This window comes from Echeneis naucrates, chromosome 21 (assembly GCF_900963305.1).
Source record: "Echeneis naucrates chromosome 21, fEcheNa1.1, whole genome shotgun sequence".
In the NCBI taxonomy this organism is placed as follows: domain Eukaryota; kingdom Metazoa; phylum Chordata; class Actinopteri; order Carangiformes; family Echeneidae; genus Echeneis; species Echeneis naucrates.
In genome coordinates this window covers 10,493,397-10,509,413 of record NC_042531.1, presented here as the reverse complement: position 1 = coordinate 10,509,413, position 16,017 = coordinate 10,493,397, and the positions used below count along the sequence as shown (strand labels likewise).

The 16,017-nt window shown below is 41.9% G+C and overlaps 3 protein-coding genes across 5 annotated transcripts in view; all 3 read right to left on the bottom strand.

The window, feature by feature from the left end:
• Nucleotides 1-1,978, bottom strand: part of myo16 (myosin XVI) — an 84,224-nt gene extending 82,246 nt beyond the window's left edge. Inside the window, exon 1 of the mRNA XM_029492897.1 lies at nucleotides 1,853-1,978. The gene's annotated coding sequence lies outside the window, so the exon portion shown is untranslated. The remainder of the gene's footprint in view (nucleotides 1-1,852) is intronic.
• A 4,204-nt stretch (nucleotides 1,979-6,182) lies between these two features.
• tnfsf13b (TNF superfamily member 13b) lies at nucleotides 6,183-9,850 on the bottom strand. 3 transcript variants are annotated; one of them, XM_029530562.1, is made up of 7 exons: nucleotides 9,571-9,849; nucleotides 9,344-9,471; nucleotides 9,125-9,239; nucleotides 8,484-8,540; nucleotides 8,079-8,203; nucleotides 7,639-7,789; nucleotides 6,183-7,445 (listed from the first exon to the last, which is right to left on the bottom strand). In XM_029530562.1, the coding sequence occupies exons 1-7, from the start codon at nucleotides 9,596-9,598 to the stop codon at nucleotides 7,333-7,335; spliced, it is 717 nt and encodes a 238-aa protein (XP_029386422.1). In that variant the 5' UTR covers nucleotides 9,599-9,849; the 3' UTR covers nucleotides 6,183-7,332. The 3 variants fall into 3 exon arrangements, with proteins under 3 accessions (XP_029386422.1, XP_029386421.1, XP_029386420.1); XM_029530561.1 differs by having other exon boundaries at nucleotides 8,079-8,179; nucleotides 9,344-9,850; XM_029530560.1 differs by having other exon boundaries at nucleotides 9,344-9,848.
• Nucleotides 9,851-10,265: 415 nt separating this feature from the next.
• Nucleotides 10,266-15,397, bottom strand: abhd13 (abhydrolase domain containing 13). The gene is made up of 2 exons (XM_029530389.1): nucleotides 15,209-15,397; nucleotides 10,266-14,130 (listed from the first exon to the last, which is right to left on the bottom strand). Exon 2 carries the CDS (start codon nucleotides 14,094-14,096, stop codon nucleotides 13,041-13,043), a length of 1,056 nt encoding a protein of 351 aa, XP_029386249.1. The 5' UTR covers nucleotides 14,097-14,130; nucleotides 15,209-15,397; the 3' UTR covers nucleotides 10,266-13,040.
• Nucleotides 15,398-16,017: the final 620 nt, after the last annotated feature.

Sequence of the window (16,017 nt, the reverse complement as noted above, 5' to 3'; positions counted from 1 at the left end):
GGTGGGTGGGGGTAGTTTGTCTGAGGCTCTAAAAATCCACTCAAAGTGGTAACCAGCTAGTCCTGTCTAAGAAGGGTTGGAGAAAAAGAAATTCTAACAAAAGCTTGTGAGCAATAGTAGGCCCACAGTTACAGACATTAGCAAGTGAGACTGTAACTCAAGCTTTGCTTGACTGAGCAGAAAGCAGATAGACATTTTGAAGGAAACAGATGGTGACAGTGTTTTATAGTTTTACCTTTCATTTTTATGCAGCCATGACTTTCAAGACCACAAAGCATGTCCTTACAGACCTCTGCAAACAAGTAGTCCCTTCTTTAATAATGCAGAAATGGTGTCATTTAAATCTTGCTAAAGCAACAGGACATCGAGATCGCAGCGCAGTTGGTGGGCTATTTTACATGACTCAAACAGTTGGGGGGGGTATATTCTTTGGACACCTCTGGCATTCTGAATTCAGCAGATCCATCAAAGACCATTCTCAGGGGGGGAAGTCCCCCCAGTCCCCCCCCCACCTCATCCTGCTCTTCGTCATCATTCTCTGTTCCTCATAAATCAACCCATAATTATAAGGGAGAGCGGTGACTAAGTCTTGAGACCATGTGGCTCAACAGCTGACCACAGCACAGGGGACTAGGCTGTGTCCACAGACACACAGACCAACAGACCACAGATTTCAGCTCCACTCAAAGGCCAGCGCAGTGCTCAGAGTCAAGTATAAAGCATAAAGAAAGTAGAAAGAAAAGAGACTTCAATGCAACTGCTGGAGAAATGTGGTAACGTGGAGATAAAGGGAGAGTGATACCTCCATGCTGCCACACAGAGGTCTACAATCTGGGTGAGCAAGAGGACAGATGGGTGTTGCCTGCACACACACCACACAGAGACGTAGCTGAATTGGATGGTCCTCCTTGTACATCAGTTTATCATGAGGGATTTTTTATACACAGCTTAACAGCTTTGCATTATATCACCTTAAGGGTTTAAAAACTTCAACCCTCATGAACTCCCCCCCCCCCCACACACACACACACACACAGTGAAGTGTGTAGACTCTATGCTGTCTGAAAGAGAAAGACCCCATCTGTGAGCCCCTGTGAAACAAAAGCAGAGCCCTGTGGGGTGACACATCCAGAGCTATGTTCTACATTCTGTCACATCAGTCTGTACAACTCTGACTCGACTTTCTGCCCACCATTACGCTCTGTTTAATGTTTTTAATTCACTGCCATACTTCCTCTGTCTCTGCCTCTTGATTTTTGACTCCTCTTCTGCCTCACTTTCTTTAAACAATGAAACTCAGACAGTCCATGTACACATCACAAAGCCTCACAGTGTTTGGGTGAAAGTTGCTCAAAGTGGTCTGAAACTGGGATGATTGCCAGCTGACATCCAGTAGCCCGAGGGCTTTTTGAATGGGTGCATGTTTGTGTGTGCAAGCCAACAAACCTGTTCCCCCTTTTCTAGGCTGCCAGCCGGCACACATGCAACATCTCAGGGCAAATAACAGCATGCAAGAAGCAAAGAAAGGGGAAGAAACAAAGGGTAGTCTACAGACAGTGAACAAAAGATAATTCCATTTACAAATAAATAGAGTGCTTGGAAAATACATAAACCTGAGTGGCTGCAGCAGATAGAGACTCGTGAATTTTTTGAGACAGATCAGACAGAGATACATTCCTTCAAAGGATAAAACATTTTTAAAAAAATCACAGTGAAAACAAACTAAAGGTGGCTCAACAGTGTGTCATCAGGCCTTCTGAGACCAAAGCTGACAGAGTACATTAACTCAGACACAGCTACAGGGACTAACAGAGAAAACACATGGACAAATAGGAGACAAATGGCACCAGACCTCACTGTAACATTTCCCCCGTTGTGCGTGTTGCTCTTCGCAGCTAAGAAATACAATCCAGGGACAATCTCAGTTTCAGCTGCAAAGGTCTAAAACACTTACAGAGAATGCAATAGAGGAATCTGCTCCCACTACATCTACACCCAAGGGCTAAAATCCACTACTGACATCCCATCAGACAGTGGGGGAGAAAGAGAGAGAGAGAGGGGAGTGTGCCAATTTGGCCGAATGAAAGGGGGAGTAGTTGAAAGGGAGTGTGAGCATGAGTCAGTGAGGGAGAAAGGAGAGATAGAGAGAGAGAATTAGGAGTTCGTCAGTGAGTAAGGGTGCATGTTTGTGGAAAAAAAATAGTAAGAGAGTGAGACGCTAGTTCAAATCTCTAATTACAACTGCTTATCACAAGCCCATAAGCAGCCGGTGAGAATGATTGACACAGGACTCCACACACGCACTGTGTTGCGCCTGTATGTGTGTGTGTCCGTATAAGCGGTGCATTAGAGTTAGGGGGAGGAGAACCAAACACTCAAACAATGGACTAAAAGCAAAATTGAAGTGAAAGCAGAGGACAAAAAAGCAATACGCAGCAGATGTGCTGAGCAGCTCCTACCGGCAACATGCCTTCTCTCTGCTTTTGTCTTATCCCTTTAACCTCCCCAACCCCACCCTCCATGACTGTTATCCTCCTTTTCTGGAACTCTTTAACTCTTGACAAAGGCTAGCTGGTGTGTAAACAGAGAGAGAGAGAGAGAAATACTGACAGACAGAGGGAGATGAGATATTATGGTCATATATCATATGTAGTGCCACCAGGAGGGAGACATGTTTGGACATTATGAATTGAACATTTGGATTGGATTGTACAGAGATTCTTGGTTCCCAGAGGATGCAAGTGATAGATTTTTGGTGTTTCCTTGAATTCTCATCCACATACATCACTAGCTCATACAGTAAAGTGTCTGTATGTGTAAATGGCACAACATTTTGTCATTGATGTTTTCCAGTTGACAAAGCTGCTGGATTAAATACCATAGATTTGTATGAAGTGTACCCTCTGATCCTGTGTAGGCTTCTGCCAGCTTCTTTCCACAGTCCAAAGACATGCCACTTTTGGTTAATTGGTGACACAAAATTGCGCGTTGGCATGTGTTTGTGTGTGTGCTTGTCTCCATATGTTGGCCCTGTAAAAGACTGACCTGATGCTCCCCACCCTTTTGCCAACTGTTAGCTCCAGCCCCCCTTAGCTGCCCTGATAGATAGGCTGAATAGATAATGGATGCATGGATCACAGCTGTACTTTTTGGGTAGCGCGCATCAGAAATGTTAGGACAACAATGTGCTAAAATGAAATTGGTTAATATGTTTTCATTTTTGCTTTGTAGATATAGCTTATTCAAATTGTCACTATTAACTTGTCCTGATTTTACCCCACATAGCTGCTAGTGTGGGAGTAAACAGTATTCCTTGCTGCAGAGCAATAACCATTTAAAATATGCATAATGTACAAATAAATACATAGATTATGCTTTAGCAGAACACAAAAACAAACCTAGACAAATGTTGCTGCCGCTCCTGTGAATGATGCATGCCAAAAAGAGCCATTAAGCTGAGAGGAGAGTGGAAATCTGGGGAGTGGGGGCTGCAGAGCTGTGGCAAAGCGAAATCTTTTTCTCTTCTGATCCATTTGATGTTTTTGCACTCTTCTGTAAAAGACTGATGTCCTTGAGAAAAAAAAAGCAAGATTCATCAGATTCAACTTTTAAATCTGCTCTTACTTTTCTTACACATGCAGATTGCATGCCTGGCACTTCAATGTGGTTTGATTCCAGGCAGAGGAAGGACTATATGAATTATAGATCAGCTTGCATTCCATCAGATCCAACGTAGACAGGCGAGGAAAATCTAAACCTGCCAAAATATAAAACTAACAACAACCACAAAACTCTAGTTTTGCTTCATCAGTCATGTTTTTCAGATCAGTGACAATTAGTGTCTCCTCAGGCTAAATTGATTAAAAATCTACAGCACAGCAAGAAGAGAACATGGTGTTTTAGAATTTAGAGTAACGGACAAATCCAGTTTGTTGATAAACCAAATCCTCACTTAAATGAAAAATCCATGTAGCACTGCTGCCAGTTCAGCTTCCAGGCTCTGGATCAGCCTGATTACTTTAGGCTGACGGCAGCAGATCAAAGTAATCCCTAAATACTAGAGAAGTATATAGAGCAACTGTGTAGTATACTGCATCACAGGAAGACCATGTGGGTGCTGTACAGTTGGTTAGTGTTTAGTATACATAAAGGTGCATGTCTGTGTCTTGTGTATGTGGTAATAAATGCCTGTCTGCAAAGGCAGTGGTGCGTGTAGAACTGCGTTTGTGGTGGTTTGCAGCAGAAACTGAGCATGCTGGTTTTTTTTAATCATGATTCAGAGTTCACCTTTACCTCCTGCCATCAGCCAGACCTGCAGGAAAAGAATGGAGTGGATGAAAGGACAGAGGGGGACAAGTCATGCAGCTTAAAAATAAGAGACAAAGGCAGATGGACTTTAGGAGAATGTTTCCCAAACAGGAGTACTTGGAGTCGGGGGGAAACTTATACAGGAAGTGGGGTGATCATAGTAAATATGATTTGACTAAAGTATACATAGCAGCACAGCAGCATAGTGGTTTGCACTATTGGCCCACAACAAGAAGGTTGCTGGATTGGTTCCCAGGCCTGAAGCCTTTCTGTGTGGATGTTCTCCCTGTGCCCGCGTGGGTTTTCTCCAGGTACTCCGGTTTCCTCCCACCGTCCAAAGACATCATGTTTGGGTTAACTGAAGACTCTAAATTATCCGTAGGTGTGAGTGTGAGTGGTTGTTGGTCTCTTTGTGTCTGTGTCTGTGTCTCTGTCACAACTGCAACTGTTATGGGATGTTTTTTAACTGCCGAGGTCAGCACCTATCAAAAGTGGGCCAAGGTAGGAAAACTGCTGAACTGGTAAAAGGGTCATAGGTGGCCAAGGCTCACTGCCGCACACGGAGCAAAGACTGGCCGGTGTGGTCTGATCCTACAGAATTACTGCAGGTCGCTGTTATACATATCAGGTTACTCTACTTATTTTTTTTCTGATACAGTTTTTGCAGTTTAAACATTGCCATAACTAGTTCTTGAAAAATGAACAATAATTCCATTGCAGTGAGGGATGTCAAGATTTTGACGCTGGACGAAAGTGTGGGATACCACTCGACTTTTCAAATTATAAAATGTCTTTGTGCACTAGCTGTGTGAGTGTGTGAACGATACACAGCATGCCAGCATGTGTACACAGCAGGTCTCATTTCCTGATTCTCCAGTCAGATGCTGGTTTCTCTTTTGAGCGCCTAGCCCACAATGACATCAGCTTCCGCCAACACACCAGCGGTCACTATGGCACCACTCAAAGACATTTCTGCCCAGGAAGGGGGGGGATCATTGCCTGACACATTTATAGGAGAGGTCTGTGCTCTGCTCACCCTCTTCCTTTATAGACTCCTCCTCCTCCTTTTTCTTCTTTTGCTTGATTTGTGTTTGTACAGCCGCCTGGTCTGTTTACCAGATTATCAAAGAATCTCTCTGACTTCTCTGGCAGTCGTACCCCGGTTCTGGCCTACTCTCCATATGTGTTTTAGCCTCATAGTCTTTCTCCTCTCTTCCGCCTGCTCTTCCATTAATGGTTACTGCTACCCATTAAAACCATTTGAATTTTTTTTTTCCCCCAAGTCTTCTATTTCAGACTTTCTTTCTCCCTCCCCCTCTTCTGGTCGCTCTACTTGTCAAATGGAGCCATGACTCTGAGGGCAAAATGCCTAGTGAAGAAGTGACCACCCACTGGGCTTTGTCTAACTCTTTGCCCCAGCAGACACAAGATCTGTGTGTGTGTGTGTGTGTGTGTGTGAGAGAGAGAGAGAGAGAGGGAGGAACAGACAGGACGTAGTAGGCAGTAAAGAGCACCAAGGCAACAACATTTCATATTTCTTTAAAATGAATAAGTTAAAGTTAAAAAATATCTTTGTTAAATAAGAAAATCTTTTTCTTCTAGTATAGCACCACTTTACATCAATTTAATTTCAGGAGAATGAACAAACTTTATGTCTTTTATTTTTTTAGAGATCAGGGTATTAGTGTCAAATCAACAGAAATGGGGAGGAGGGGGTTGATTATTGGATTATTATTTTTTCTTTTAAACCTTCAATAAAATGCATCTAAAATTTTTCATGATATTAATTCACTGTCTCTCACACAATAGCAATAGCAAGAATCCGCCTTTCTCACAATCAATTACTTGGTGTTATTGTGTGTTTCATTCCCTGATATCCAGAAAGCAGCTTGTTGTTTCAGTCAAAGCACATGATTGTGGGTGGTTGAAATAATTATCATAATATTCATAGTTTTCCACGAATAAAACATGGTATACAAGGTATCCCAATAACTGAGGCCAACTTGTGTAATAACCATATAGATTCTGTTTCACCAAAAACAAAACAAAATCACTTTGTAATCCATTTTTTAATCAGAATTTGCTTCAATTCAAAAATTTGCTAAGCATAATTATATAAATACGCTGATATTTGAGCCTTGGACATCATGTTGATATCAAGTGTAACCATCACAATGTAATGTTATGATCAGCATAAGATTACAATGATTCATTCCTCAATTGACTGTATAACAGATATTAGGTAGCTTTGAAGAACCAAAATTTAGTTCCCACCAGAGTTCTCAGGCACCACAAATCATTGAGCAGTTGCCTTAGGTTTGGCCTCAAGCTAAAATCTGCTCCTTGTTTTACTGTTTCTGCCCAGCCATGGTTTGATTTGATGTGATTTGTGTCACTGCTGCCTGGAAGATGTTGTTTTCCTTCTGGTGGTCAATATTGGTACTGCAACCCCCGTCTCCACTCCCCTGAGCAAGAACTACACCTGAAGTTTCAGATCATTTTGACATATACAGGCTAACTTATATCAAATAGATGACAACTAGGCCTTTGTAAAAAAATATATATACACATAAAAAGCAAACACAAAATAAATGAAGCAAGACGAGAAAAATGATCTCAGTGGAACGATAATGATGTTGCCTCAGTTGGAAAGGTTAATGATGTAAGAGTATAAGAAAGATTTCACACAAGTAAGACATCTCCAGTAAGTAAGACCATGCCACATGTTTGTGATTATCTGAAGATCGCCTATGTGACCTTGGCATTTTTTTATTTTGTATGTGGTAGAATTTAACACAATAAAGCTATAATGTGCATATAAGACTATGCTATCAACTCCTGTCTGCTCACTCGTAAGGAGTCTCTCAGCCCGAGCAAAAATGGCTGTCTCCTGTGTTCAGTATTCTTGTGCATTCTTCTCCCAAACACCCAAGGTCAAGCAAGGTCAGCAGAATTATGCTTCATTGCCTCCCACGTGTTTCCCATGACAACAGCATCTCTCAGGTCCAAAGCAAGGTGACTGCATTAAGCTAGTTTGAGAGCGCCCAGGAAGGTGACATCTCCGTCCAGGGACACGTTGGCTGTGGGACGGGGGATCAGAAGCTCCAAGTGGTCTCCAGCCTCCAACTTCACAATACCTGAAGGATGGAAATTTACCATGTCTGTGATGTCTGTGCCACATTAAATTGCCACAGACATTTATCAGATACGCCAATCAACTGTCACGCATTGTAGCCATTTTATAGGCCCACAAAAATGCTTGAGCTTGACTGAAGAGGAAAATGCACTGTTTGAGCTTCCCTAACAGCTGCTGGATGATGGTATGCTCACCTCCTGTGTAGCAGGTGTTGAAAGGGGAGGCAGGGTTCATGCTCTGGATGCAGCGGAACAAGATTGCATGGGGATCATCATTTCCCACCACGTTACTCTTCCATCGGACCACCACGTGCCCCATAGCAAAGGTGCTGTCCATGTAGAAGACCTGTGGAAGTCAGAAATAGTAGGTTAAATGCAAGATGTAGGACACTCTGTTCCAACATCCAACAGTCAGTACAGCATTTGCAATGCCATTTATTAACCATGCATCATTTTCATTGTTTCTTCAAGGCCTGTTAACCAACTGCATGCTTACATTGAGCACACCCTTTCTATACATGATGTGGACAGATGAATCAACCCCCCCCCCCCCCCATGTAAAATCTGGTGATTGACAGGCAGAGCAGCAGCACCTCCCTGTGGTAAATCCATGAAACAACGTCAAACGGACCAACCTGACTGTAGACGAAGAAGAAGCCTTCCTCTCTCACTAATATGCGGTCTCCCCTCGGCTCCAGGGCAGAGCCCCTCCTAAGTCCAACCTGCCAGGGGATACCTGTGTGGAGAGTCGAGTCCAATTCTGATCAAAACAAACAAGAATATATTAGAAAACAAGTCCAAGCATCTAAAGCTAAATATCCATCCCATCAGTTCACCTGTTTGTAAGTTAGTTGTTGCTCGGGGTTGATTTATTTAGGTCAATGTGAAATATATTTTCATTCTGTTAACATTATATACACCACTTCTACTTAATGGTGTATATAATGTTAACTTGCAAAGTCCAAACAACCAAAATCAAATAGTGAAATGAGAATAAACACTAAAATACTATGTTTCCAATAAAACCTGTCATACTGTACCTTTGCTGAAGGTTTGTCTTTTCTTGTCTGCCAACAGCTGCAGGCAAGGGTGAGAAACTGAGACCAAAAAAAAAAAAAGAAATGTTAAAACTGAGTTCAAACTCAGCTGTTTCCTTGCAGTTTAAATTCAGCTTCTTCATGGTTGTCTCTCTTTTTCCTTCTGTGCTTTCCAATTTTCCTTCAGGGTGAGAGTCCACTGAGAGCACAGAGCAGTAGTATAAACACTGGTGTCCTGGAAACCCCGGTAAGTTTTCAAAGACTGAGCAGAGGGTGAGAACGTCCACAAGGACATCATATTTCATACGATAAAAATGGATATTGCTAAAGGTGATGAGTCATTCATCACTCTTGGCAGTTAGTCTGCTTGACAGTGGCCTGTGGTTTTTTTGGGGAACATAACAGTTTCTTTTCAAAAAAGGTAGAAGTGTGTACACAATGTCAAGCTGTCTAAAGATGTTTGTAATTTTGGGTTTTATAAATACATTTCACTTGACATGATAATGACCTTGGCCACCGCCAATATGAAAAATGGAATTGGTCACATATTGTCTTTTTGCAAATAATCCCTGTGTATGTATAACAATTTTTGCTACTAAGAATTGCATCTGACTGTAAAACTGCTCATCTTGAGTGTGCTTTACCTGATGTCTCTGTTCCACCTGCCTGTCTCTTGTTCCTTATGACCGTGAGAATATGTCGAGATACAGCTTGGGGGAAAGGCTCTTGGCTGCTTTGCCTGCTACTGACATTTTCAGTCTGTTAAAACACAATACATGCCTTAAAAACACAATAAAAGCAGGATACAGGTTTTGTCTGGCATATTTTCTCAACCTCATGAAGGCGAGGTTTTTGTTATGTACCTGAGGATAGTTGGCTTTCACCTGGCCTCCATGCTTGGCCTCTTGTCCCTCCTCTCTCCTGCGACAGACCTCTAATTTGAGTCCCTCAACCTCAGCTCGGAGAGCCACGAGTTGGTACAAAGAGTAAGCTGAAAGAGAGGAGCAGGTGACAGCCGCTAGCATCAGCAGGAAAACCGGCCAGGACAGCCTCCTTTCACCTGCACGATGTCCAGTCTCAGGCTTCACACCTGCCAAAGGTGCCATCGCAGGACCCATTCTCCTCAGAGCTCACGCCGGCAGCATGACTTGCCTCACGCCTGAACTACGAAGCCTCTCTTTTAAAAGACTTAACCTTGGAATGGTGGAAGTTTGCGCGTCATGAAGTTTTGCCTAGATCCTCCTCCGTAGACTCCACTGACTGTCCTAACTCTCACTTTTATCCTCTTGCGGCCGGCTTTACTTTCGTCAGAGGGACTACGCAGAACAAATACAGTAGAAAAAAAAAGAAAAACAGCTTCCCCTCTGTTGTTCCTCTCAACTAACCGCACTCAACTTCCTGCCTGACCAGCAGTCATGACAAGTTTTTCTTACATTTCCCTTCATCTTGTTCCTTCAAAATGTCATGGTGGCTACTCCTCATTCGAATGAAGCCTGTGACTGTCAAAGAGTGTGCACTGAAAGACAGGCTGCCTAAAAAGGAAAGAAGAGGTGTGCTTTCAGACTCAAAAGGAAAACAAGGAATTTTGTTTGTTTATGGCAGCCAGAGAAGTTAAAGCTCTGAAAAAAGGAAGTGCGAAATTTACTTCTGTGAATGGCAACATAACAGAAAAACAATCAAACTTCAGTTCTCAGATTATAAAAAGTGAACTTGGTGACACATATTTATCAATTTCAATGGAATTCCTCCGATATAACAAAATCATATAAGACAAGTAACTTAAATGCATCAATTTATTGCATGTTACAGTACAGAAAATAGAAAGTGAAAATGTGTGTTTACAAAAGAAGTTGTCAACATTGTTTCTGAAATAGAAAAGAAACGCAACTCTAAAATGGAAAATCACTCAAACTGACTGCTTCATACTGAAGATAAAGATGAATCATTCACATATCAAACTGTTCACATATCCCAGCAACATTTCTTCAGTGTGGAGTTGCTGGAAGTTATGGTAGATGTACACAAATCATATCTGCACTCTGTCAGTTCATCACAGTAAATTCCCAAAGCTTCTTGGAATTACATGCAAATTCCAAAAATCATTGCAAATAAAAATTGTCAATTCCAAATTATGTCTTTCGAAGGCATTCAAGATGTCCTATAGTGCATTCAAACAGTTCCCAGTAATTTTATTTATAAAAAAAAAAAAAATAAGACATTCAGTTTGAGTCAGTTTTTTCCATCAACGCGTAGGATAATACACTTGGCTAGGATACAAACTCATTCTATTAATTATTAAATTGACTTTAGGCCAGTTCCCAGACCAATGAAACAAACAAATGACAAGTTCCCACATCTTCACCTGAATGAAGAAATGACACAACACAAACTAACAGGAGGAGAAAACGGTGTGAAAAAAATTAGTATATTCACACAGTTAAATTCAGAGTGCACAGCAGGCTCTCCCAACATGATGGGATAAAAATGATTAAACTGAATGTATCAAACCCAGCTCATGGATTGAATATATTACAAAAATATCTGAAACTGTTCAGTGCCACTGGTGGAAAAATGTCAAACACAAGGAAGAAAAGACAGTATATAAATTATTTCTTAGAAAGCACGCTTGTTAATTTACGACCATATTTTACATTCATGGTGGCCTTTTGACCATTTCTCAAGCTGTTGTCACACAGGCACAAACAAATTTTGGTCTTTTGATGTTGTTCAATTTTGTTTTGCATACTGTTCACAAACAGTATCAAATATGGCTAAAGAGATCTGGTGAGTGTATTCAAATGGCTTTGTTACGACTGCAGAGCAGCGTGCTGCATTTGGAAAGCAAGAGCAGAAAACAGTGTTTTAATCATCAAGCTCTGCTCCACCCCCTGGAAGACATGCAGGAAAGGTTAATTAACTTATCAAAAGCCCACCAAGTGAGATCAGCCATTTCGCCTCATAAGCGTGGGGTGAGATGACAGTAGCTAACAAATAATTACAACATTTTATTTTAATAGCTCATGTTTTATTTTGAGTTCTTCAGTTAGGCTCAGACTTTTTCAAGACTACCTTAATACAACACTTTAAACGACTGCGTATGTATGATCACAGAGCAACTCATCACCATGATAGTTCTTCCTGTCTGTAGTGGCTGTTAAGAATTTGTTCTGAGTAAGACTAGAACATAAGAGATGTGAGACAAAATCCACAGTGCTCCTTGAGTGTAGAAATTAGTTACAAAGTTCATATGAGGCTCCAGCAGTCCGAGTTAGATAAATAAAGAACGAGGTAAACATGAAAGTGTCTTTTTTTAATACAAAACTCCCCTTTCGGAATTTATAAGATTGTTTTCATGCTGGAGAAAACGAAACCTGATGAATTTTGGGCTCAAATTTTACCTTGGAAAATCCCCATTCAGTTTGGTTTCTTCTCTCTGTTGGAGAGTCAAGTTAGGGCCTGCTCAATTTTGGATTATTTATGTGTTGTGCATTAAATGAAGAAAAAAGGTCAGTCAAAAACTTCAACCGTCAAGTTTTTCAGCTCATAAAGACATGTATTTACAGGGCTGTACAAAGATAGACTTGAACTTGAATCTGAACCCATTCTTTAATTAACTACATGCAGAGATAATGCACCTTTCCAAACTAGAAGAGCAAAGGTTGCGAAAGTTGCTAGCAACTCATTGCTTTCCTGTGTGCTTCTGGTGTTTTAATAGGACACAGTAACAACGATATTATCCTTCAGCTTATCCCAATCGCACTGAAACAGAGGCAATTTCACAGGAAATAAGATTCGTTGAACTTATTAGGAAACCAAGAAACAAAATACATGCCATCTTATCTTGCGCCCACTCCATCAACGTTTTTTGTGGCAGTTACTCAATTTTTTTATTTTTTTTTTGTTACTGTGCCAGACAAATTCTTCAAGGGAATATATAAACATCAATCACTACAATGACATGACATGCCAAGCTGCTGCAAGTTTTCAATATTAAATGTTCCTCACCCAAAGGGCAGGAGGGAGTGGGGTAGCTTATGCTCCTCCAAGTATTGCTCATAAGATGTTAGCCAAGTTAACACTTAAATCTGAACAAAAAAGTGCAAAAAGGATGTATCAGTATAGCACAACATACTATCATTGTCTTTTTTTGACTATTAAAGATGTGTCACTTTAATTGTACTAATCAATTTGAACTGAAACGTGGCCGTTATACATAGCTTTTATGATGTGCAACTGTTTAATCTTGATTGATTTCAACAGACCCATTAAAGCTAAATCCTCCATGGTTGTGACATGTCTTGCAGTGTGGGCATGTATGCTCTGGCTTCATTAAAGGCCATAAATACATGCATTCATCGCTGAAACAACGGATCCCAGAAGGGTTTGTTCTGACCTTAATCAAATCATCAAGACAAATATGTTTACAGAAAGAATAAAATTAAAATCCAGAAAGAAGCCTAGAAAATGTACATTCTTCCCAAAAATGAATGAAGTCCCTCTACTCAAAATCCATGACAGCCTTCACTTGATCCTGCACATAACCTGTAGTCAGTCATCTTTTCAGATAATGGTGACACTAGCTGAGGCCTGAGCACTCTCCTCATGGGCATGGCTCTTCAGCAGGTCTTTCATGAACTGCTCCAAAGCAGCAAAGTAGCCCTGACACTGCCATGTGTCATTGTGTGTTCCCTCTGGAAAGATAGCCAAGCGTTTAGTCCGTGCAGGAGAAAGCTCATACAGTTGTTTCATCATCACCGGTGGGATGAGCTGGTCTGACAGACCAGACACAAACAGCGAGGGCATGCGGCACAGAGCCACTTGCCGGTATGATAGGAACTGATTCCTGTAGCACCACAAGGGCAGCAAGCGCATTGGCAAGAAAGAGAAGAGTGTTGCTGCCATGTGAGGGATGCTGAGGAAGGTGTTTTCAACAATAATGGCTGCTACACGGTGAGGGTTGACTGAAGCCAATCGAACAGCTACAGCGCCTCCCAGTGAACGGCCAAAGAGTACTATCTTTGTCTTGTCCAGATCTGGACGGGTCATGACATAGTCCAGGGTGGCTTCTGCATCCAGGTACAGCCCATCCTCACTGGGCTCACCTTCACTCTTCCCATAGCCCCGATAATCCACCAGCACTACATTGGCTTTCAGATTTACAAGCATTAGCAGGGCGTTGGGCACCCTGTGGCCAATATTACCAGCATTACCATGAAAATAAAGGATAGTGGGTGGAGCAGAGGCAGTGGGGCTACTTTGATTGCCAGGGGTGATACCAGGGGGGGTGTCCCCACCTGTATATCGAAGCAGGATGAGGTTGAGCTTCACACCATCTTTGGTGCGGATGTACACATTTTCATGGGGGATTCCTGTAGGCATGGGCACATAAAGTCGAGAGGAGGAGGGCTGATCTGGGAAGTAGAGCAAAACATCCTGAAATTTGTAGAGGATGCCTGCCACAGAGACGAGGATGAGTGCGAGAAGAAAAAGTCCTCCATACAGGTGGAAGGTGAGAATGAGGGCCAAAAGAGAAACTCTACAGGCACCCCAAGACCAGGACACCAGAGTCAGGGTGCAACGCTCTATTGCCCCCCACAGCCTCCACGGTTTCTCCATGGCTAGACACAAGCTGAGTCACGCCACTCACACTCTGCAAACACAGAAAGAACCAAAGACAGAGTATGGGAGAGAGAAAGGGGGATGCTTCAGTAAACCCATAAGAGAGAAATATAGAAATTAAACACAAGATAGTAAAATAAAATAAATCCATCCAGGATTGTAACGTAGCAATGTATGTCTTGTTCCTTATGCATTAGAGTATTAATAATCTCACTACTTAATACAAAAATCATTTGGAAGAAGAAATTCAACATTGAGAAATCAGTTTTATGCGACTGACAACTCATTATTAAGGTTCGTCTATTTAAAGGATGCACTTAGGTTTGGTTTTAAAAACATTATTAGCGATTTGGATACTACACACAGCCATAATGCAATTCATAAAACATTTTGATTGATTGTTCAGGCCTTTGCCACAACTTATAATACTGTGTGATTAGGCAAAATCTCGATCGTTGGAGCCATATCTAGTCTGTCCATCTGTCCCATCAAGGCAGAAAACAAATACATTCCCGTGTGTGTGTGTGTGGTGGTTTCTATCTCTCCCTGCTGGACTGGCACCTCATCAGGGGGAACAATGGGGTCAGGTCAGGCCAGATAAGAGAACCCCATCCAACTGGATCGGTATATGAGGTGTGGAAAAGATGTAGCCATAATACACTCCCAGCACACAGCACCGCTGAGAGGATTACCTCCCATTAACGTTGGCGATGCTTTGAATAAAAATCATACACAGATGTGCCAAGACTATGAATGCTCTCGACCCCACCCATAATAAAGAGCTGTTGATGGGTGCAGCCCGAGGATCTAACGACGAAGGGGAGAGACTTAACAGCTAGCATTAGCCAGCTAATGTCAGCGACCGTTTATCATCAATGTCACCAATCAGTCAGAAATCTAGTCATGCACTGGCAAAAGAGTTGAGAAATCACACACCAATAATAAAATTACTTGGCCATGAAAGCAAAAGAAAAGGTGTGTCAGTGACGTTAGCTAGCAGCAAGTTAGCTCAATAAAATGCATACTAACTGTGAAGCGAACACTTGCTGCTCTATGGCTACTGCTAGCAGCATGCTAACAGTAGCCTCCCAGAAAAGCCACATACTCACCCTTCTCTCATTTCTAGCTTAACTTTTTCAGATGCATGGTTTTTCTCCTCCAAAATACAAACATGCGGACAGCGCGCTCGCTGTCATGAATCCCTGTGCCAGTTAACTGTATTACAAATGGAGTTTAAAATGCAAAATGCAAGGTGTGTAACTGACAGCTGCAGCCGGCAAAGCTAGCGAAACAACTGGATAGCATCACCGGTGTAGCTCTGATGAGTTCCGTGTTGAACTCAGCACGGGAAAAATGGTTCCGCGGATAATCTGGTTTTACACACATCCATTAAAAATACCGAAAGAGAGGGACCAGCACCAACCACTGCTAATGTACCCACATTAAAACTTATAATGTAAATAAAACACACAATACAACAGACGAGGTCAACATGGAGCTGGTTTGAAATTTGAGCCACATGCCGGTCCAGTGTTGTCCACCAGATGTTGCTCTTAGAAAGAAGATGATCGTGGGAGTTAATTTAACAGTTAAATTAAAGTGGTCGGTTTGCACGTGCTTCATGAAAAATGACCAATGTTGTGTACAAAGTGCAAGTAAGTACGTATAACACAAAGCAGACATGAACACGATGATGTTTTCTCTTTGAATCTTAATCCTCGGCCCACTGAAGTACAACTAATCTATGTTTATGGGAAAAGTGATCTCAAAGGTAATCCATTCATCTATATCATCCTAATGCAAAGCATAATTCTATATCTTATAGTGGCTTTCTGCTATGATCTTAAAGCAGGCAATACCCCCTCCTTCTCCTCCTCCTCCTCCCCCCTTTTTTTGCCTTGGCAGAGTGACAGTTGAC

What these genes read in the sequence shown, in the direction of transcription:
- tnfsf13b (XM_029530560.1), bottom strand. Translation starts at nt 9,598, where the DNA reads ATGGGTCCTGCGATGGCACCTTTGGCAGGTGTGAAGCCTGAGACTGGA. An exon ending in TGAAAGCCAACTATCCTCAG is followed by an intron (nt 9,240 to 9,343) that starts GTACATAACAAA and finishes GTGTTTTAACAG; the next exon opens with ACTGAAAATGTCAGTAGCAG. An exon ending in AGGTGGAACAGAGACATCAG is followed by an intron (nt 8,541 to 9,124) that starts GTAAAGCACACT and finishes TTTTGGTCTCAG; the next exon opens with TTTCTCACCCTTGCCTGCAG.
- abhd13 (XM_029530389.1), bottom strand. Translation starts at nt 14,096, where the DNA reads ATGGAGAAACCGTGGAGGCTGTGGGGGGCAATAGAGCGTTGCACCCTG.